At 42.9% G+C, this 23,225-nt stretch overlaps 1 protein-coding gene across 3 annotated transcripts in view; it reads left to right on the forward strand.

Annotated features, from left to right (window-relative positions):
* The window catches only part of AOPEP (aminopeptidase O (putative)), a 374,694-nt gene that overhangs the window by 228,387 nt on the left and 123,082 nt on the right, over nt 1–23,225 (forward strand). For all 3 annotated transcript variants that reach the window (XM_060014998.1, XM_060015000.1, XM_060014999.1), the window contains exons 8-9: nt 21,773–21,875; nt 22,528–22,635. In XM_060014998.1, coding sequence (XP_059870981.1) covers nt 21,773–21,875; nt 22,528–22,635 — 211 coding nt within the window. The remainder of the gene's footprint in view (nt 1–21,772; nt 21,876–22,527; nt 22,636–23,225) is intronic.

Genomic DNA, 23,225 nt, shown 5'->3' on the forward strand with positions numbered 1-23,225 from the left:
CTCCTGTGTTGTATTTTCAGAGCGTTTCTTGCAGCACGGGTAGGATTACTTCTTGCCATTTTCCCATTTTTTTTGTCCCTCTGTGTTTGCTTGTTTTTTCTCCACTTCCGTAAATAGTTGTTGATCTGAAAGCTTGAGCCGCGGCCCCAGGAGCACTGTGATTGCTATGGCAACAGATGCTTTCATCCTGTCCCCTCTTGACTGGAGCCAAGCCTTTGGAATCTGCCATCAGACAGGTGGGAAGGCAGCCATCCGGGAATCACCCCTCATTTTAGATGGCAGCTCTGAAGGCCAGTCTACCGCCTGGGTAGAAGCCTGCCTGGACCCGTCCTGTTGTTGTTTGTTTTTAAATAAACACCCCTCTCTGCAGGACTGCCCACTGAGGCCAAAGTCTGAGGGGAATGCCGAGCCCAGCCTGACCCCAGCGAGGCTCGCCAGTCCTTTGTGCGGCACGGCAGCGCAGGGTGTGGCCGCTCTTCCCACGGAGAAGTCCTCTCTCGCACGCTAAGCGCTGGCGTCTGCTGACTCATCCATTGTTTAGGAAAGCCGGAGCCGGGAGTCCTGTCTTCCCCACCCAGCGCCACTGTGCAAGCATCCGTTCACTCAGCCAGTGGGATGGCTACACCCACCGCCAACGTGGACAGGGTCCCTGCTCTCATGGAACTTACACGTAGCAGGGACTCTCTTGTAGGCACAGCTAGTTACAGGTGGTGAGAAGTTCTGTGAAGGGAACGCCGAGGTTTACAGTAAAGAGGCTGGGGAATGCCTCTCTGAAGAGCATCAAGGCCTGAGGCGGGAAAGGGCTTGCTTGCCATGCTGGTGCTCGAGGGGCAGAAAGGAAGGCAGTGTGGTTAGAAGGGTGGGGAGTGGCGGGCAGGAGCTCGATCATCCAGGCTTACCCTGAGCGCGATGGAAGCTGCCCCAGGGCCTTCAGCACGGAAGGATCCTTATCTGTCTTGTGCTTGCAGGCAGCAGACAGAAAGCCAGGAGAAGGGTTAGAAGGTTGTAGTAGTCCACGTTCGAGGTCCTGGTTGTGGCAGGGCGGACACAAGAAGCAGACCTATTTAAGACATGTGTTGGCAGATCTTTGGTCTGTTGAATGTGGAGAAAAGAAAATTGAAAGTGTCCAGAATGACTTCGAGGCTTTTGACCAGAGCAGCTGAGTAGACAGGTGGTGATGCCATTCGGGGAGACGGTAAAGACTTTGGGAGGGGCAGGCTTTGGAGGGAAGAATAAAGATTTCAGTTTTGCATGTGTCAAGTTTGACATGCCAAATAGATATTCAATATTGAAAACTCAGTGAGGTTTACAAGTTAGGAGCTCATTGGAGAGACTGGAACGTTCAGCCTATGGAGACTTAAAATTCTGAGCACGTTGAAATGACCAGCTAGAGAGGAAAGTGAGAGAAGAGATTGAGAGGAAGATGAGGGGCACGTGGAGGAGCTGTGGAAATCAGTGCGGAGAAAACCCCGATGCCGGGAGTCATGGGAGTCAGGAAAGGAAATGCTGGCTGCTGCTGAGGGGTGTGTAAAAGGCGGGGAGAGAAGTGACCTTCGGGTGGACTGCATGAAAGGTGTTGGTGACCTTGACATGCAGGCATTAATTCATGAGCTGTGGAGAAGGGAGCCCGACTGAAGTGGGTAGAGGGGTGAATGGGAGGTCTGGAAGCAGAGACATTGAGTGTGGACTTTGTGAGAGATGTTGTGCCGGGAGGGGAGGGAAATGAGGATCAGGGAGGTTTGTTTTAAGGTGGCTGATGCAGGAACAAGCTTATGTGTGAGCTGTATAACTGGGCCAATCCTGCCAGCTCTCAAGACTCAGTTTCCCCACTCTCCAAGTCTCTAAGTCCCTTTGATGCCCCCAGTTCTGTATGACCATAGACCGTCGGTTCGGGTAAGGACACTATAATTAACAGCAGTTGGTGAAACGTGTTCCCAACTTATAAGCAGTCAGATGGACCCTGGGAAGTCAGTGCACATGAGTGGAGAGCCTTGTCTCTGGGGTTCGTGGAGCTTCTGATGTCCAAGAGCTTTTCCTTTGTGTGTGGAGCCGGGAGAAGGAATACGCTATTTTTAGAACCTTGTGCTAAAAGGCTTATTATGGCATTTGTTTTTCTTTTTCTTAGTATTCAGAAATTGTGTTTGCCTAAATTTAGGCTAACCATGAAATGAGTGCATTTGAAAGATTTGTTGCCCATCAGTATGGAAAATATTGTTATCAGATGCACTTACAATGAAGAGGAAATGTTTCTGAACCTGCCCCAAATTATATAGTCTAGGTTTAGTTTATTCCCATCCCTTAGAATTCTCCCTTAAATGGGCTCAGAGAACCTAGAAATGGCTGACAGTGAAAGGAAGAACCAGAGTTGTAAAAATTTGTTCTCGGATTTTTGTTTTAGTACACAAATAAGACCTTGGGAAAGAAGTCTCTTAAAACAATACAGTAGTCAAAGATGCTATCTTTTTTCTTTCTTGCTTTTAAGATACCCCGTGGTCTTCAGATGATGGACCAAGAACAATTTAGCAGTCTTGGTTTCACGTTGCCAGAGGCAATGGAAACTTCTCCTACCCACCTTTGCAGCAACTTGCAACATGGTTGACCACTCTCTCTTTCTAAACACACTTTCTTCCCTTGGCTTCTGTGTCACACTCTCCTTGATTTCCTTCTACCTCACTGCTGGTCCTTCCCCACCTCTCCTGCTGGCTGTTTAACATCTTCACTTAGGTGACTCATGGCTTCGAAAGACCAGTTAAGGTGTCCAACATGATACAGCCAATAAAGAGCAGAGTGGGGATGGAAACAATCCTCTTTTCCTTACACCACCTCCCTGCCTCCAAAGAACTTGATATAGCATTTAGTTGCATTAAAAAAAAAAATACTCCAGGTATCTTGAACTGTGGAAGGACATGAAGGTCGGGTTGGAAAAAGTATCCTTGGGCAGAGTATCTTTGTCTTTTTACACATGAGAGTGTGTGTCTGATTATTTCAGTCAATATAGGGAAACAGGAAAACTCAATATTGTGTTGATGATAGCTATTGGAGGGGTATTGATAAAGTGAGAAGAGAAAAATTAAAATGATGTTTGTCTCTGACTTGCTAATTTCAGTAATTTATAAGACTGCTTTCCATTTGTACCTCCCATACATCCAGTGTTGAATCATGGCTCTCATCAAATGTGTCTTAAATTGACCTGCTTGTAAGTTTCATTTGGTTAAAACAGTTCCTTGTGTTTTCCGAGGTTTCTCAGCCTTCCCTGGCTGGGGAGCCTGTAATGTGGCTGCAGGCTCCCGAGGCATAGTTTCAAAATGCTAGGGTCACATTACTGGCTCCATGCCTTTTCCCATTTGTTAATTATTAAAATGCCTTTCCCGTAGATGAGACCCCAGTGGCTCTCTCCAGACTTTCCCTCACCTCTCCCTCCGCCAGGCCTGGGCAGAACCGTTTGCCCTTCAAAGCCTGATGTGACTGCTCTTCCACTCTGCCCCGCCTGGCTGCCACCACTTCGCTCTCCCCTATTCGTTCCCCCAATCCCCCCACTCTTGTCCAGTGCAGCAGCCATGACTCTTGACAAGGAAGATGCCAGGGGGCTTCTGAAAGGCTCCCGTGCCTTTGGTCTCTAGGGTATAGCTGCGTCAGCATCTTCCCTCTAAGTGTTTTCAGTTAGTGTATCATGACAGGCCGGCGGGATGGAAGAGCTACGGTGGCGGGGTCAGAAGAAATCTGTTGGTTTTTATAGTTTGTGATTTATTATCACTTCCCCCTTTTTCTGGATTCATTGTTAAAGTCAAGCTCGTGCTGAGAAAAACGTTAAAATATATCACGTTGAGTAGGCGCTGACAAGCCCGGAGTCTGACGTGGCTCTTTCTAGCTGCTGCCTCCACAGTTGATACAATTCTAGAGAAATGCAGACTCTTTTCCCATCTTCCTCATGAATCCCTCAGCCCCCTGGTTCCAAAGACATCCCATAATAATAATAATAGGGAACCCCCCCCCCCAAGTATGTAACTCTATCTACAGCCAAAATGAAATGTGCATGCCACAAGTTCTGTGAGTTTGCACGATGCCTAAGCACTGTGTATTCCATTTAACCGGTGAGACTTTTTTCCATTAAAAGCCTATGTGTAAACCTTCTCTAGTATTCATGAAGTTTTCACCTTTAAAGTTTTTTTCCAAAATTTTTATTTCTAGTCCTTGAAGAACATAGCAATCTTTCCCACCCACATGTGGGAACGTGTCCATTCTCAGCCGCACAAGCCTGCCTCATGGAAAAGCTCCAGCCCAGAGCTTCACTGCTGGGCCTGAACACTCCCCAGAATTCTTCTTCAGTCTCCACTGGCCCTGCAGGCATAAATAAATCCCTTCACTCCTCCTTGGGCAGCTCCCTTCTCCTTGCCTACGGTATTTATTCCAGACCTTCCCCACGCTCTCTTCCTTCTCTTGCCTCCTGTCCCACAGGGAAGGTGGAGGCCACCAGCCTATTCTCCCTTTGATTCTGTAAGCACATCAGCATGCAAATCTACCCTGACCTCTCAGATGCCTGAGTGCCAACTTGTCGGTCTCAGTACAGCTAAAGACACTTTTCTGGTTCCAGAAACAGAACTAGAAATGAATGTGCCTTGATGCAGATCATAGAGCTACATATATAAGTGAGTTTTGGAACCCTCTGCCCACGAGGGAGAAGGGAAGGAGGAGCTGTACACCAAGGGAGGATGAAGCTCTCATGACTTTGGACGTGAACTGGGGTCACAAGTCTAGGGAAACTTTTTCCATTTGACATCATCTCTTCCTGGTTGCCCTACATCTCACAGTGGTAATCCCCTCTCCCACTCCCATCTGCTCACCTCCAATAGCACTGAACTCATCCCTGGTAGCACAAGTTCACACACTCATCCAAGGTAGAAACCTGGGAAACTTGTCCAATTCCTCCCTCTCCCTGGGAGGGTTTAAGCCTTCGCTATGAACTTACCTCATAAGTCTTTCTCAATTCGACGCTTCTCCACCCCTAATACCACTGTCTCTCTCTGTTTAGAGCTTAATGGCTTGCTGGCACCAATCTAATATCCTGTGACTTGTTTTTTCTACCTGTAGTCTAACCCCATCAAATCCATCTTCCTCACTGCCACTGAGGAGCTCTACTTAAAACCCATTATGATTCCGCCACCTCCTTGCTTAAAACTCTTCAAAAGTTTCCCCTTGTCTCCAGGAAAAACTTCCACAGCAGGCGAAGCCCGGCACACCATCACTCCCATTCTTCTGGTCTCTTCTCTTACCATTCTTTGCTTCACTCTCTAGCCACCCCGAATAGTTCATAGAACCCTACCGTATTAGTTTGCCAGGGCTGCCATAACAAAATTCTACAGACTGGTATGTGGCTTAAACAGCAGAAATTAATTTTCTTGCAGTTATAGAGGCTAGAGGTCCAAGATCAAGGTATCTTCTGAGGTGTTTCTCCTTGGCTTGCCGATGGCTGCCTTCTCTTTGGGTCCTCACTTGGTCTTTTCTCTGTGTGTCTGCACTCCCGCCATCTCTTTGTATGTCCTAATCTCTCCTTATAAAGACACCAACCAGATTGGATAAAGGTCCAACCTAATGGCTTCATTTTAGCTTAACTCCTTCTTACAGGCCTTATCTCCAAATGCAGTCACATCCTGAGGTACTGAGGATTAGGGCTTCAACATAAAAATTTTGGAGAGATGTAATTCAGCCCATAACATCTACTGTCTGCCTGTTCCTTCTTATCTCCTTGCCTTTTTTTCATATTGCCTCTATTTAGAACATCCTTCCTTTGTTGCATGACTCCAGATGATTCTGACTCAGCACAGGTACAACTGCCTTCCATAAGTCTCAGGTCCTACCCTGACAGGATAAGCTGGTGACCCTCCTCTCTACCCACTAAATGCTCTGCTTGTATCTCCACCCATGACCTTACTACATTATTTTATAATTATATTTAGAATGAGCCGTGTTAAATTCCCAATATTTGACTATTTTTAACCTATAAAAACAGCGTTTTCACATTGCCCAGCTTGATACATCTCTCTTCTGACCCGTCAACCTTCTGAACCTAGGGACTATGTCTTCTTTGCTTCTGTATACCACAGTGCTTGGCACTGAGTGGGTGCTTGATAAATATTGAAGAAGTGAATGCTGTAGACAGCATGATCTCTGTCCCTGAGTTTCTTTGTATATTATTCAGAGAGTTGAAATATTGGTCACGAGACAATAGATAGACAAATTCTAGGCTGCACCCTCAGAATTCAAAGAGCTGAGAGTTGAATATTGGTAAGCTTAGTTAGAAAGGGCCATTGGAAAGATGTGAGGCTTGAGCTGGGATGGTGAGAAAGAATTTCACTGAGGCTGGTAAAGCAGTGAAGAGAGAGGAACTCAATGAGCAAAGCCTGGCAGGCATAAACAGTGAATCGACTGTGGAAATGTCCATTAAGTGAGAATGGGTTTACTGAAGAGGAGAGCCGTTAAGAACCTATGAGACTGAAGGTGGACCAGGCTAAGTAATGGAGTTCCTTAGATGCCAAATTCAAGAGTTTGCGTGTGACCATCCAGGCGGTGGGGAGCTATTTTCAGTTCCAAGAATGATGTAATGCAAACGGAGTTCTGGGAAGATTACCCAGCCTTCGGGATAACACATGATCAGATAGACAAAGTGGAGAGGTCAGATAGAATTAGATGGCTGTTTCAGGAACCCAGACCTGAGATTAGAAGAACTTGGAATCCTCTTCTTGGATGGCCTAATAAGGCTTTGAATGAGTCACTTTGGAGTTATTCAAAACTGATTGAAATGTCAATACAGCTTCAAGAAGTCTTCTAATAATATGATGTAAAGCTATCCCTGATCGCAGATAAGGATCGACCCAATAAAGGAACTGGTTGAATATGTGAGCTTTGTGAAGTTCGTTATGACTTTGAACAGAGTGAAGGGCAACAGTCCCAGTGCCTTCTTGGCCAAGACCTGGTCTATTCTGCCTCATTTTAGAGAAACATCAACTGAGGATGCAGAACTGAACTCTCTCCAGGGCTTGTCAGTGTTCAGTTCTCAACGCAGGGAAAGTAGTATAGGGTTAAGCAAGCCTGGAAGACAAACTGCCTGGATTTGAGTTCAGTGCTGACTCCACTACTTGCTATGTGACTCTGAGAGTTACACGACCATACTGAGCTTTAGACTCCTCGAATGGAATGGGAATAATAACACGACAGTTTCCACTTTATAGGTGAGTGTGAGGAATAGATGCCATGAGTACGTGCAAATCATTTAGAACACATGTGTTAGGTTGAATCACAGGAAATTGCCATTCTGATGGATCTAAAATAACCGATTATTGGCAATTTCCTGTGGTTCAACCTATAGTAAATACTCAGCACATGTTAGATACTGTCATCTAGACCCTCCGGCACCTGATAAAAGTTTGCCCAACAAGTGACAGAGGCACAGGACACAGCCCCCACAGACAGCCTCACTCTGCCTCCTGGTTCATTCTGGTTTCTGTCTCTTCTTTCACTGCTGCCACCCTCCGGATGGCAACCACAGAGGCATCCTGCTCGTCTCTCTTTAACAACCAGAGCCTGGAAACACCTGCTTTTCCTCCTCACAAACTTACAATTGGCTGGAATGTTCAAAAAGTTAATTTTGCTAAGAAGTTAAGAGAATATTTTTTTAAAAGTGCAAGAGAATGCCTGGTTACAAATGAAAAGGATAGGGTTAAAAGCAAACCATCCCCCCCCCCCCAAAAAAATCTGAACGTTAAACAAAGATGCTCAGATGAATAGCTTGAGGGAAGAATTAACTTGGCAATCCTTCTAAGACTAATGGGATCCTCATACCTTCCTGGAACCTACTTCTGGTCTAATCTCTACATAAGGGCCACCCTGGTGTCCCCTCTGGCTCCACTTCCCTGGCCCCTATACAGAATCTGACTACCGCCCTGAGAAGAAAAACGTTCTTGTCTCTATGGCCTTCAAGAGTTCTAACCTGAGCTCAGACCGCTGGCACTGGCCTGTGAGTTTCCTAAATCTCTACCTCTGTATCCTGGAACTTCTGCCCTCTACCCTCCATCACTCAGGCTCGGGGTCCCCTCCACCCCATTCTCCCTGTCCATTCTTTTTTGCTGTTTGTTTTGCTTTTTTAATTTGAACCACACATGCTAGGCTGTGTAGTCTGTTTCTACCCTTTTGTGACTGGAGGCTTCTGTACCTGTGCCAGCATTTTCTGAAAAACTTGAGGGCTCTCAGCCAGCCAGAAACAGACTCTGTCCTTTCCTGTCTCAAAGGCCAGCTCCACCCCCTTGAGCTGCCCACTCAGTTCCTGTTTCCTGTTGGAGGGACACCCTCAGCTCTCACTTCTTTTACCCAGCAAAGATGACAGACATGTCCTGAATAGTTGAACTCAAATAACCCTTCCTTATTCATTTTTCTAGACCATTCTCTGGTTACTCATCACTCAGGTATTTCTAAGGGAGGGGTAGAATTCTCTTTTATAGGCCCCTAATAACATACTTACTGTACATGGTGTTTCATTTTTTGCAATAACACTTGGTAGAGTTTTTTTAATATAGAAAAACATAAAGAAGGAATAAAGTTGTTCATAATCACTATTTAGTTAGCCATTTTTTAAAAAATACAAGTATATCATGGGAAATTTCAGTTTAGAAAAGTATAAAATTCCATCCCCACCACCGTAGTCCTCACCCTAAGGTAATCACTGCTAGCATTTTCTTGTGAATCCTTCAGAAAATAAATTTTATAAGTATATGTGCATAGTTTTTCTGTATTGCTGCCCTGTGGGGCACTGATTCATTATAACAGTATTTGCCCGTGAAATATTTTCTTAAAAAATAATTCATCTCCATAAACCAACCTATAATAGTTCACTCCTATTTTGCTCATCCTTGGAGGATATCTCATGCCCTCAGCCAATCCTAGCACTATGTATATTACATTCTTGGCTAATGAGTGTTAGTTTCCCATTCAGAAAAAGTCTCAACCAGTGAGTACTTTCTCATGTAATCCTAAATTGACTCTGTTCTACAAATTATTTGCTTACTCCCTGTAGGTCTCCCCCATGCTCCCCAAAACTACTGTGTTTTGGCCAATAGTTTTGACCAAGAACAGCTGACAAAAATTGTGCAACTATTTGACTGAACCTGCTTCAAAGATACATAACGTCTTTAATATGTAGTAAGAAAAACTTCTTGCTACATATTAAAATCCAGTTTTATAGGGACTCCTCCCCCTTTCAAGTCAGTGGTTGAGGAGAGAAGGGATAAAAAAGAGGAATTGTATTTCTGTTAAACATTGTACTGGAGGGTCTAGCCAAGGCAATTAGGCAAGACAGTGAAATAAAAGACATCCACGTTGGAAAGGAAGAAGTAAAACTATCTTTTTGCAGATGACATAATCTTATATATAGAAAATCCGAAGGAAGGCATCCTCCCCCAAACACTGTTAAAACTAATAAACAAGTTCAGTAAGATTGCAAGATACAAGAGCAACATACAAAAGACAGTTGTGCTTCTTTTTTTTAATTGAATATGGTGTTAGTTTCAGGTGTACAGCAAAGTGATTCAGTTATACACACACACACACACACACACACACACACATATATACATCTATATTCTTTTTTTCTATTGTCTGCCATTTTGGTTAATTACAAGATATTGAATATAGTTCCCTGTGCTGTACAATAAATCCTCTTGTTTATCTATTTTTTATATGGTAGTGTGTATCTGCTAATCCTGAATTCCCAATCTATCCCTCTCCCCAACTTCCCCTTTGGTAACCATAAGTTTGTTTTCTGTGTCTGTGAGTCTCCTTCTGTTCTGTAAATAAGTTCATTTGTACTATTTTTAAGATTCCACATATAAGTAATATCATATGATGTTTGTCTTTATCTGACTTACTTCACTTAGTATGATAATCTCTAGGTCCATCCATGTTGCTGCAAATGGCATTAATTCATTCTTTGTTATGGCTGAGTAATGTTCCATTGTGTGTACCACACCTTCTTTATTCATCAAGACAGTTGTGTTTCTATACACTAGCTATAAATAATCTGAAAAGGAGATTAAAAAATAAATTCATTTATAATAACATCAAAACTGATAAAATACCTAGGAATACATTTAACAAAAGAAGTGCAAAATGTATACTGGAAACTACGAAACACTGTTGAAAGAAATTAAAGAAGAACTAAATAATTGGAAGAGCATCTTGTGTTCACAAAATGGAAGACTTAGGGTCCTTAAGATGCAATCCTCCCTACACTGATCTACAGATCCAGTATAATCCCTGTTACAATTTCAGTGGCCTTGTTTTTTTTGCAAAAATGGACAAGCTGATCCTAAGATTCACATGGAAATTCAAGGGACCCAGAATAGTCAAAACAATCTTGAAGAAGAAGAACAAAGGTGGCGTACTCATACTTCTCAGTTTGAATACTTACTGCAAAGCTCCTGTACTCAGGACAACGTGGTACTGGCATAAGGACAGACATATAGATCAATGGAATAAAACTGAGAGTCTAAAAACAAACCCTTTCATTTATGGTCAGTTGGTTTTTGACAAGGGTGCCAGAACTATTCAATGGGAGAAAGAATATTCTTTTCTACAAATGTTCATGGGACAACTGGATACGCATGCAGAAGAATGAAGTTAGACCCTCTGCTTCATACCACATACAAAAATTGACTCAACATAGATCAAAGACCTAAATGTAAGAGCTAAAACTATAAAACTATTAGGAAAAAAGCCATAGCTATAAGTCTACATGAACTTGGTTTAGGTAACAGTTTCTTAGATATGACACCTAAAAAGGGTCAAAAATCAAAGGGAAAAATATCAATAAATTGAACTTTATCAAAATTTCAAACTTTTGTGCTTCAAAGGACTCTATCAAGAAAGTGAAAAGACAACACAGAGTGGGAGAAAATATTTGCAAATCATATATCTGAGGGACTTGTATCCAGGATATATAAAGAACACTTACAACTCAACAATGAAAAGACAAATAACCCAATTTAAAAATGGTTAAAGGATCTAAATAGACATTTCTCCATAGAAGATAAACAAATGGCCAATAAGTACATAAAATGCTTGACATTATTAGCCATCAGAGAAATGCAAATCAAAGCCTCATTGAAATACCACTTCATACCTACTAGAAGAGCTATAATGAAAAAGACAGATAAGAACAAATGTTAGTGAGGATTTGGAGAAATTAGAACCCTTATACGCTGTTGGCAGGAATGTAAAATGAGGCAGCTCCTTTGGAAAGCAGTCCAGCAGATCCTCAGAAGGTTAAACGTAGAGTTACCGTACAAACCAGCAATTCCACTTCTAGGTATATATGAGACCTGGAAACGTAAGTCCATACAAAAACATGTACATGAATGTTCACAGAAGCATTATCTTTAATAGCCAAAAAGTGGAAACAACCCACATCCAGTAAGGGATGAATTGGTAAACAAAATGTGTTATATTCATACAATGGAATATTAATCAGCCATAAGAAGGAATTGAACTACTGATATGTGCTACAAAAATGGATGAATCTTGGAAACACTTTGCTATCTGAAAGAAGCTAGACACAAAAGGCAACGTGTTGTATGATTCCATTTATCTGAAACATCCAGAATAGGCAAATCTACAGAGAAAAGAAGTAGATTAATGGTTACCAGGGGCTGGGGGAGGAGGAGAAAATGGAAAGTAACTGCTTATAGGGTTTCTTTTGGGGGTGATGAAAATGTTCTGGAATTAGGTACTGGTGATGGTTGCACAACCTTGTGAATATACTAAAAACCACCTAAGTTTACATGTTTAAAAAGGTGAATTTTATGATATGTAAGTTATATCTCAATTGTTTGAAAAAGAGAGGGATTGATAGAAATCATTGGATGTTTTATAACATCACTGTAGCCGTAGCGGGGTTGACCAGCAATTGTCCAAGGAGAGATGGAAGAAGAAAGTATGGCAGCAGGCAACTGCTGTCCTCAGGGCATTGGATGAGACTTAAGGAGCCATTTCCAGTGCTGCATGCCAGGAAGATGTCTCCATAGTGTCTGTGGTATAACAACCCCTCAGAGAGATGATTCACTTCCAAGAAAGCATCCCTCAAGTACAAGTGTATATGCACCAGTGTGTGTGTTAGTTTTTTCCACCCCCTGTAATCCTGACTATTGTTCTGTTATCGATGCATGCAGGTCCTTTTTTTTAACTGCTCCAGAATATTCCAGGGTATGAACACTCCATGACTGACTAACCATTTGTTAACCATTGGACATGTTGGTAATTTCCAGTTTTTTGCTTTTACAAACCATACTGTGTTGAAGAGTTAATGTATGAATGTTAAATGTAAGACCTAAATATAGTACACAGTTGCCCACAAGACTGAGAACAGAGCTGCTCTTCCAACTATTCGTCCTGTTTTACATCCTGGTGCGTGTTGGGCTTCAAACTCACGCAGGCCCTCCACCCGCTGCCACCTCTAAGTCCCCAGCACTGTGCCATCCTCCACCGAGGAGGGAAAAGTCCTTCTCCAGCTCCCACAGACCATCTGCTCCTCTTTGAGTCATAAGATGAGACGATCCTCCCCATTATCTCAGCACACAGCACCACACATGCTGTTAGTGTTCAAAACGTGCTTCTAATCTCCCCTTGTAAAATGAAGTCAGCATTTGTCTCATTCGCCTCTTTCCAAGATAAAGTCATGGAGTTTTTTTTGACACATCACAAGAAAAGTTTTCCATTTTTACCCTTTCTCCTTTTGCTTCCTGTAACTTTCAGGTTCTGTATGTTCCTGTGTTCTGAATGTCTGGAGCAGACTGACAGTCTGTGGTTCATTTTGATCACCTTAGCGCTTTTTAACCTGGCTTATGAGGATACTAGTTCAGGTATATTGCATAGGCACCTCTCAGACGCAACCCTGTAAAAAAGATAACGAGAGCCTTGTATCGCTTGGATTCTATACTCTTTAGCTAAGTCTATCCCTGAATATATGTGGTTGAATAAAATTCAGTTATGGTTCCTCTAATTCATTTAGGTTTTTTTTTTTTTTTTTAATGAAAATCACCCTTGGTGGATTTAGCAAACCCAAGGCTGCAGGGCAAACTTATTGACTCCCCTGCAGTGGATGAATGATGTTTTACTTCTAAATGCTGCAGCTTAAATATACTCTGGGCTCTCTTATCTCATTCAATCATAGACTATTAGGGTCAGAAAGGGCCTTAAAAGTGACTTTGCCTAGCCTTCCGTATCCCTGACAGACAGCCACCTAGCTCCTTCCTGAGTATTCCCAGCATCCAGATCTCACTGCCTCAGCAAGCGGCAGCTTCCCCATGGGAACGGCTTATCTCAGAATGGGCTTCCTTGGATTGGGCTGGAAGCTGCCTCCCTATGAAGTCTGCCCTGTCCTCTTAGCCCTTACCTCCAGAGTTGCCCAGGATTCGCCTTGTTCTCACACAAACAGTCCACATGTCTGAAGACCGTTGTCTTTCCTTTTCTAGTCACTAGGTCACAGGGTTGGGAGAACGGTTCCCTTCTCGGGCTTGGTTCCCTGTTGTTCTCTTTGTTGACAATGGCCTTCTCCAGATGTGACACCTGAACTGAATATAGCACTCTGTTTGAGGTTACACCTGTGAAGAGTGTCACTATTATTGCTTCCCTTGATCTGGATAATCCAGAAAAGAAAGGACAAGCATTAATAGGATTAGTTGAAAGCGCTCACATATACACCATATTTCATTTTTAAACCTAGTATCATACACCTTCCCAGGGCAGTCTGAGCATTTCAACTCCCATGCATTTTTTTCTCCTTAGTTACATTCATTGAGTGCTTCCGATGCGCCAAACATTATTCGAAGCACTCGATGTACATTTATCTCATTTAATCCTCAAAATGGCCCTGTGAGATAGATAATAGTACCAGCTTCCTCCGCATTTCATAGATGAGGAAACAGATGCGTATAGCAATTGACCACCTTTCTACCGCTAGGGAGTGGCAGAGCCAGGGTGCAAGCGGAGGCAAGTCTGGCTCCAGAGCCCAGCTTCCATGATGTCTGCCCCGTTCCCAGCAGGACTTCCCGTTACATCTCATTGCTGCTGTCGATCCCCCTACTATTGTGTTTATTGTTTTGGAAGCCACATCATTCACCTCTTGCTACATGTTGAGTTTACAGACAATTGAATACACCAAATCTTTTTCATAGGTAAATACTAACTTTTAAAAGCCCCTTTGTCCTTACTAACTATTGTTTTTATTAATTTTGGATCCTCATCCCAGCCTGTGGTTGCTCTTCTTGACTGTAGATGCTGTCAGCTAGACTTCCAGACTCGACTTATTTGCAAATCTGTTAAGTCTTCATTCCTTGGGCACAGCCCTAAGGACTCCCTCCTGGTTATAGCAAGTAATTAATCAACAGCCTTGGGGTTCTGTTTCTGAACCTTCCAGAAAGCCATGAAACAGCCACCATATGCTAACCACCACATCCATTCTGCCAGCTGCCGGAAGTCAGGATGCCTGATACCCACAGTGAATTTCTGGAAGTGGCCCTCAAGATCCCATGCGACCTCCTTGCAGTCCATCATTTTCTAAGTGCTCACAAACTATCTGTTCAATACCTAATCACAAATTCTGCCTCCCCTCCTCTTATTCCCTCTTCCTTTGCAATCAGAATGACATTTGTCTATCTCCATCAGCCCCCTTCCCATCGTCTCCATGATTTGATGCCTCCAGAGGCCTGTGATATTGCAGATGGAAGTTTTCCAAGCTGTGGCATGTCCCTCACCTGGGCCTGGAGTCAGAGCTCCTTTAAAGGATGAAGGCGCCCTCTCCACCGGTACCAAGGATCAGTTCCCAAGTATGAAACGTCAGTTCCCACATAACAGTGCTTGTTCTACCATGTATAGTTTGAAAAGTATTCTCCTTGGCAGGAAAGTTGAAGCAAAGTGGAGTCAAGTAGTTCTCTTCGTTCTGTCACCTCTTAACACCTGGTCTTCTTTAGGCTCCAAACATCACTTCAAAAGCCCTTTTTGTTGTCCTGGGCACTCTCCCTTAGCACCGGCTCGTTCTGAATTTCTGCCTTCCTGGCAATGATTTTCCTGCTTCCCAGCTCTTGTAGTGAGCTTTCTCCAGCACCCCCCCCCCTTTCCTCTTTCGTGCATGTCCTCTGACAACCCACCTTATCAGAAACCTCCGGGGCACTCCTTGCTCTCTGTTTTCTTCTTCGTCTCCTTTGAAAACATGTGCAAATGACCTCTTGGTGTGTTGAATATGATGATATACTGCTCAGACTATTGTATTAGTGTGTTCCATGTTTTTTTCTTTTTGGGAGATTTCATTTCTTAGAAAGGAATTTCTGATTTATGGCCGTTCAAAACCTGAGGACTATTTTGGTTTTTTTATTAATGCTCATTACTTCCTGCTTTTCTAAGTTTCACCATTCGTTTCCCGGCCCTGCTTAGCAAAATTTGAGGAGTTTTTTGTGTTGTCCGCAGTTCTAACTATGGTCTTTTCATGTCACCCTCCGTCAGCAGCTGACTTCTCCTTTCACCATCAGGGGACAGATTATACCTTCTTCACTTTCCTGTGGCTCCTTGGAGAGATGTCTCTTTCTGTCTTAAATCATTTTATCAATTGCCTTTTTCAGCACTGGAGTGACATCTTGCTGTGTTTGCTATAGGATAATGGTCCCCGATGGGAAAAACCTTCATGCTGGGTAGCTGTTAAATCCATTGTGAAAAGCACACAGATAATCAAACTTGCCAAACACCAGTAGCTTTGACACGATACAGCTTTATCAGTTAAAGGTGTGCACAGCCTTTTGTCCAGTTCTCTTTGGTAGCACCGTCCAAAGGCAAGGCAGTGGCGGGTGTTCATTATACACATTTTATAGATGGAAAAATTGTTGCGAAAACAAATGGAGGACATAAAATTCCTGTACTTTCAATCATTCTGCCTCCATTTTTCACCCAAAATTTTAGTAATCTTTTCACAGAGTGGTATAGACTGGGGGGCGGGGGGTGTCAGGAATACACCCATACCTAGCTTTCTAGAATTTTAAGCAACACCTGAAATTTGTTGTTTCTTTGTATTTGTTTTCTGATGATGATGCCACAAGGAGCAGGCTTACAGACCAGCCCCTGAAAGGTTTATGCTCCAAATCGGGGGTCTCGGAAAGAGAAGGTGTACGGCCACATTTATGTGCCTAGTCTTTTTAAAAAATGCTTTTTATTTTGGAATAATTTTAGACTCGCAAGTAGTTGCTAAAATCATAGAGTTCCTGTGTACCCTTCCCCTTGCTTCCCCCAACGATAACATCGTACACATGTAACTATAGGGTGATGTTTTTCTAACATCTTTGCCTGTCAGAGGAAGGCTTAGCTGGTACTCCCTGACCCCAATCAGTATTCATTATGTGAGATTAGCATCATTTATATTGTGCTTACAAAATGCCAACAGGCACTCTGGCTAAGCACTTTTAGACACTGCAACAGCCTAATGAGGTGCCACGGTCACTATCATTGTCCCCTTTTTACAGATGAAAACTGGCCTTTATGGGTTGCCTGACTCACTCAAGATTACGTGGCACTTAAGTGGCAGAGTCAAGATTCTTAACCCAGTATGTTATGCTGCTTCCCCAGGAGATCTCACTTGTGCATTTGGAGCTCAGAGGTCTCCAGGGGTCTCCACAAAGGTAGTATTTAACTTCGTCTGTTACTTCGGGGTGAGTGAGGCCCTGCTCCCGGACCCTGAAACCTTGCAGGGCAGCTGCCACTGATAGAGCAGGGATGTGAGAATGCTGATTAATCCCTTTCTGTCTCATTTCTGGGATGCTTCATCCCCGGCTCAAGCACTGCAGCGGCAAGTTTATAGATGAAGCTGTCTCGTGGCTCTCACTTTTACTGCCAAGGAGTACAAGACAGAGAATGCTGGCAGACGGCCCGTCTGGGCTGTGGCAGAGCAGTAGGTGTTCAGACCCAGGCTGACATGCCTGAGCACCTTTCAGAGGCCTTTTCTCAGATCCCACCCTTGGCGATAGCCCTGCAGAATCGGTTCTTTCTTCAGCAGGTTTGATTCCAAATCAAATCATGTGGATCAAATATCACTGCCATCTGACAGCTTTTTAAATGTCCATATTGCTTCTGTGAGCGCAGTGGAAAAGCAAGGAGGTGGGCAGGGAAAGGTCACGCTAATCTCGGTTGTTACATTTGGTGCCAGGTACAACAGAAACCAAGGGCATTTAAGCCCAAACGACCTTGGTAACTTGATCTCTCACATTCCATGTATTCCAGCCAAGGAAATAAACACTGGTGTAAAATGTTGAAGAGATACTTAACACTTTTACGTTACAAAGTGCTTTTATGTTATCTGAGCCTCATCACACTCCTTACAGGTGAGGAAGTTGAGCGTAAGGGGGAGTAAACATGTTGTCTGAGGTTCTCCACTTAGTTTTTGGCAAAACCGAGATGGGGGCCTGGATCTTGGGGAAGCCCCAGAATGCAGCAAGGACTTTGGTGTTCCACGGACCCGGGTTCTAGCCTCATTTCTGCCACTAACTAGCTTTGTGGTCGTCTCCACTTTTCCTCCACTTTTAAATGGGCATCATCACAGTACCTGCCCCACAGGTTCTTGTGAAGGTAGAAGGACATGATACATAAAAAGCTTGGCAGAGTACCTGGCACAGGGAGATAACAGGAATGGTAGCTATTAGTATTGGTTCAATTCTCCATCCATTAGGAATGAATCTGGCTTCAACTAATAGAATAGTAAAGCAACGTTGACTTAAACAAATAGGGGTTACTTTTCTCATACAGTGAGTGTGAAGGCAGGCAGTCTTGGGCTGGCCAGCAGCTGAATCAAAGACTGAATCAAAGACTATCAAAGACTGTTTATCTTCTTTCATTCCATCCGGGTCTCCATAGCATGTTGATTTGCTGCCTCATGATTGCAAAGTGGCTGCTGCAGCTCCATCCACCATGTTTGGGGGAAAGAGGAATAGTACTAGTCATATTTCCCCTTTTGTAAAGAAAGCAAAAGCTTTCCCAGAACCCCACTCCCAACTACAGCAGACATCTGTTTTTGTCTCATCGGCCTGGACTATGTCTTCTGACTCTCTGTAGCTTCAAGGACACCTGGAAAGTGAGTGTTTACCTTTTTAGACTTAATTGTACAAGTGGCAAGAAAGAAGGTGGATGAGAATGGGAGTAGACTGAGCCAATTGTATTTGCCACAGTTCTACCTGCCTCTTACAGTGTCCTTAAAAAGTTTTTTATTTCATTGGTCCTCAGGTGTAGAGAGCTTAGTTAACCCTAGTCATGTGTTCATGGCACATGAACAGCAAAGCCCCTTTTCTAGACTGATTCCATTTTATTCTCACAAAATGTGTACTGTTTCATGTGCATCTATTTTTTCTTAACTTTTTAATGGAAACATATATACACTATAGTGCACAGATATTTCTAGATGGCTCAGTAGATTTCTACTATTTATCCTCACGAAAGCACCACTCAGATTAACATAGAGTTAATCCCACCATCCCAGAAACTTTCCTCTTTTTTCCCCACTCTGTTAACACTCTCTCCCAAAGGTAACCATTATTCTGATCTGTATCCTCCTAGATCTGTTTTGCGTGTTCTTTGGCTTCATTTAACTGGAGTCATACATTTGTATGTAGTCTTTTTGGGTGTGACTTCTTTCATTCACCTGTGAGAGTCATCTATTATCGTAGGTAGTGGTAGTTCATTTGTTTCCTGCTTTCTCTCTGCGCTTTGTCTCCCTGCACAGACATGGAGTAAGTGGTATCACGAGAACCAGAATAGCACCGAAATGGAAGCCACCCTTTTTCCACTTGTGGAGTATCTTTTCCTCATAAAAACCGCCCCCTTCGATTTCTCACGAAGCTCGCCTGGGCACTGCCCTCTCCCGTACCATGTCTACTTTAAAAGGAATCTCTTAGGGACTTGTACATTTGCCTTGGATGCTGTCAGCGTAAAAGAATTTTCTTGAATGCTTGGAGAGGGTGGAAGAGGAGAGTAAGAGAGAGATACTTTCTGGAAGGACATTTTTAGTCAGAGGAAAAAAGCACCAACTGAAGTCGTCATCTGAAACTTGAGCCTGGAAGCCAGCCTTTGGAGCAGAGATTTAGGTTGGTCTTCTGTGTTCCTCCCCTTCTAACAGTCTCCATTCAGAGCTCAAGGGCAAAAGAAACTCACAGCAACTCTGTCTGTCTTGGGGCTGGGAAAACTGGTTTGAATTCAGGTTGACACTGAGAAGTCTTCCTCCCCCCAAGGTGTCTGGCAGGCTTTCCTATCAAAACCAGCATGGCTTTCTTTATAAAAACACTCAACTCCAGGACAAACTTGAGAGCAGGACTAAAGCTGATGCTTTTCAATGGAGCCTTAAATCAAGATGAAAGGGACTAACTAGTTATTCCTGCAAGTATGGTCACGTCTGTAAGTCAGGGATCAACTAGAAAAATTCAAACTATGCAGTTAGCTCTAGTGGCTGGTCGTCATCGTCTCTCCTTTAGGTATCTGCTGGTTCTGAGCCTGTGTCTGCTGAGATAACGTACTAGAATATTCAGCAGGGACTTAATCAGGGGTTCTTTGCTTGGCAGCTACAGCACACTGCAAAGGGACTGATTTGGCAAGCTGGGTCATCTTCAGGCACTGCCGTTCAGGTCCAGCACCCTTCCACGTTTGTGTCTGCAGGCATATAGGATTAGGGGGATGAACCATTGAAATCTATTGCCTCTAACATCAGATGACCAACCTTGAATTTAGCAATATTTACTGCTAACTTTAGAAAATTTTATTAAGTTTATTGAGTCATTTCTGTATCCCCAGCCCTCGCTAAGGGCTTTGCCTATATTAATTCAGTTATTCCCTGGGTGACCTGGGGAGAGAGGTAAGGTTATCCCCATTTTTGCAAGTGAGTAAATTGAGGATTAGAGAATTTAAGTAAACTGCTACTAAGTAACAGGTAGTAAAGAGTAGGATTGAGAGTCAACACTAGGCCTCTCTGATTCCAAATGCTGTGTACTTTGTAACACTAACTACCTTTTAAAAATAACCCCTCGCTATACATACAATGAAATACTACTCGGCCATAAAAAAGAATGAAATAATGCCATTTCCAGCAGCATGGATGGATCTAGAGATTACCATACTAAGTGAAGTAAGTCAGAAAGAAAGACAAATACCATATGATATCACTTATATGCAGAATCTAAAATATGACACAAGTGAACTTGTCTACGAAACAGAAACAGACTCACAGATGTAGAGAACAGACTTGTGGTTGCCAAGGGGGAGGGGGGTGGGGAACAAATGGATTGGGAGTTTGGGGTTAGCAGATGCAAACTATTATATATAGAATGGATAAACAACAAGGTCCTACTGTATAGCATTGGGGGCTATATTCAATATACTGTAATAAACCATAGTGGAAAAGAATATGAAAAAGAATGTATATATGTGTATAACTGAATCACTTTCTGTACAGCAGAAATTAACACAACATTGTAAATCAACTATACCTCAAATAAGTTTAAAAACAGCAGCAACAAAAAATAAATATATAAATAAAAATGGGGACTTCCCTGGTGGTCCAGTGGTTAAGACTTCATCTTCCAGTGTAGCGGGTACGGGTTCGATCCCTGGTTGGGGAGCTAAGATCCCCACATGCCAAGCGGCCAAAAAACCAAAACATAAAACAGAAGCAATATTGTAACGAATTCAATAAAGACTTTAAAGATGGTCCACATCAAAAAAATCTTTAAATATATATATATATATATATATATATATATATATATAAAAATAAAAATAACCCCTTGCCTTTCTGATGTGCCAGCCCTTCTGTCAACCCTGTCCTTCCCCTCACCCCAGCACATGCTCTTCAATGTTTGTCCAATAAGTGACTGGTTTTCGAACAGCTAAAAGCTGTAAATACCTTGTCACTTACTTTGAATTTAGTTAGTTGTTGAATTGTCACTGTAGCACAATTATATTTTATTAAGGGAATTTTTGAAAATATTTAAAACCATAGAGCATAATGGAAACCACTGATAGATAATAAGGAGACATCATTGGTTTCAATCCTTAATGTCGCCATGAATCAAAACAAGCTGTGAGACCTTGGGTACAGACTTAATTTCTGTGTGCCTGTTTCCCTCATTTGTGAAATGAGGAGGTTGAAGTATGTGATTACTAATGTCTCTACCTGTTCTAAAAACATAGGCCTCTGTGACTTTTCTTGTTCTGTTTCTGTGGCTCTAAAATGGCTTTAGAGTATGAATATTTCTTAAAGGATCCTTAATTACTAAATGCAAATCAAGAGAAGTAGATAACATTGGGGCTTTCAGAATTTTTTGGAAAAGATATAAGTTCTTTACTCTTCCAAGTAAAGCTACATTTTCCATTGCATTTCCCAGTCCAACATTCCCACCAAAAGAAAAGTGTATAGTTTCTTAAATAATTCATGTTGGAGCTGAGATTCCTTGAGGGTCTGGCAAGATTTAATCTTGGATAAGATGATGCAGAATACTGCCAGTAGCCAACCTCAGGTTGCCAACCCAGATATAAATCCCTCCCTGTTCAGTATACGCATTTATAATGTAAACCGTCTTAAATTATACCTGGTACTATTGAATAGAATTAAGACGCTGTTGGGCAACTCTGAAAATAAGAAATAAGGCGATATTATGGTCTAATTAGTTAAGAATATGCTATACTTAAAGAAAATTTTACTGCATCATTTTAGACCCAATAAAGAGAAAACTGGCCATGTGAGTGACTCAGGATCTTCTGTCATCAAACACGGGCTCAATCCGGATAAGGTCTTCATGCAGGTTCATTATTTAAAGGTAAGCATATCTGCGTGGCAGAAGCCAGTTATTATGCTGCAGCACTTTTTAGATCTTACATATAAACAGTGAAGGTTAGTAACGTGGTTGGGGCAAAACAAAAAAAATCATCAACATTGTAATGACATTTGACTGAGCAGATTCTGATTGTCCAATAGTTAAAGCATTTCATACCCGAATAATGAGGCACGAATCAAAGGAAGCCGAACTGCTCCCTTCCCTGTACCTCCCTTCTCCCTGCTTCATGTCAGCTTTGAAGAGCAGACTCTTAAAATTGCTGTCAGGTTCCACCTAGAAGATAGGAGTGATTTTAAAAAGTATTCTAAGTTGTAAAGGCCTTTCCTGATAGCTGAGGGAGAGAGGAGCTGGGTCTCTCTTCCCTTTTGGTCCATGATGGACCTCCAGGCTTCACGTAAGCCAAGGATAAACAAGATGGTGATACCATTAGTAGATCAGTTGAAAGCAGAGTAGTTGATCCTCAAGTACCAGACTCGACCTTACTGGTAAGAATATAAAGGGCTGCCTGGGACAGGTCAGGCCAAACTTTCTAGATGAGCATAAGGTGCTGCGGGGTAGGTTAGAGTTGACTTTGTAAGCATTTTTCTGACGAACACATGATAAGTATCTTTTTTTTCTTCTTCCTTTCTTTTAGGGCTATTTCCTTCTCCGGTTCCTTGCCAGAAGACTTGGAGATGACACCTATTTTTCATTTTTAAGAAAGTTTGTGCACAAATTTCATGGGCAGCTGATTCTTTCCCAGGTAATTTATAAGTCCTTGTGAGTCCACGATATACAATTGGAGGAGGTGTAGCTTGTGGCGACTAGATGATGTGAATGTTTAAAAGTAGGGAGGGCTTCCCTGGTGGCGCAGTGGTTGAGAGTCCGCCTGCCGATGCAGGGGACACGGGTTCGTGCCCCGGTCCGGGAAGATCCCACGTGCCGCGGAGCGGCTGGGCCCGTGAGTCATGGCCGCTGAGCCTGCGCGTCCGGAGCCTGTGCTCCGCAACGGGAGAGGCCACAACAGTGCAACAGTGAGAGGCCCGCGCACCGCCAAAAAAAAAAAAAAAAAAAAAAAAAAAAAAAAAAAAAGCAGGGAAAAGATTGCTGTTTTAATACAATAGGAAAGATAGGAAGTTAATGAAGTGGACACAGGGAAGTGTTGTTTCCGGGAGGATGATCTCCCCATAGTTTAGGACAGACTGTAACCCAAAGCTGTCCTGTGCACAGTGATGTGGGTAGTTGCACCTTAAGTGACCTGGAAAACAAAAACGAAACAATCCTGCTCTCCCCTCCACCTGGAATGAGCTTTCCAAGGTTGGCTGCTTGTCCTTTGTCTCAGTGTCATTGCCA

This window comes from Delphinus delphis, chromosome 6, assembly GCF_949987515.2.
Source record: "Delphinus delphis chromosome 6, mDelDel1.2, whole genome shotgun sequence".
NCBI lineage: Eukaryota > Metazoa > Chordata > Mammalia > Artiodactyla > Delphinidae > Delphinus > Delphinus delphis.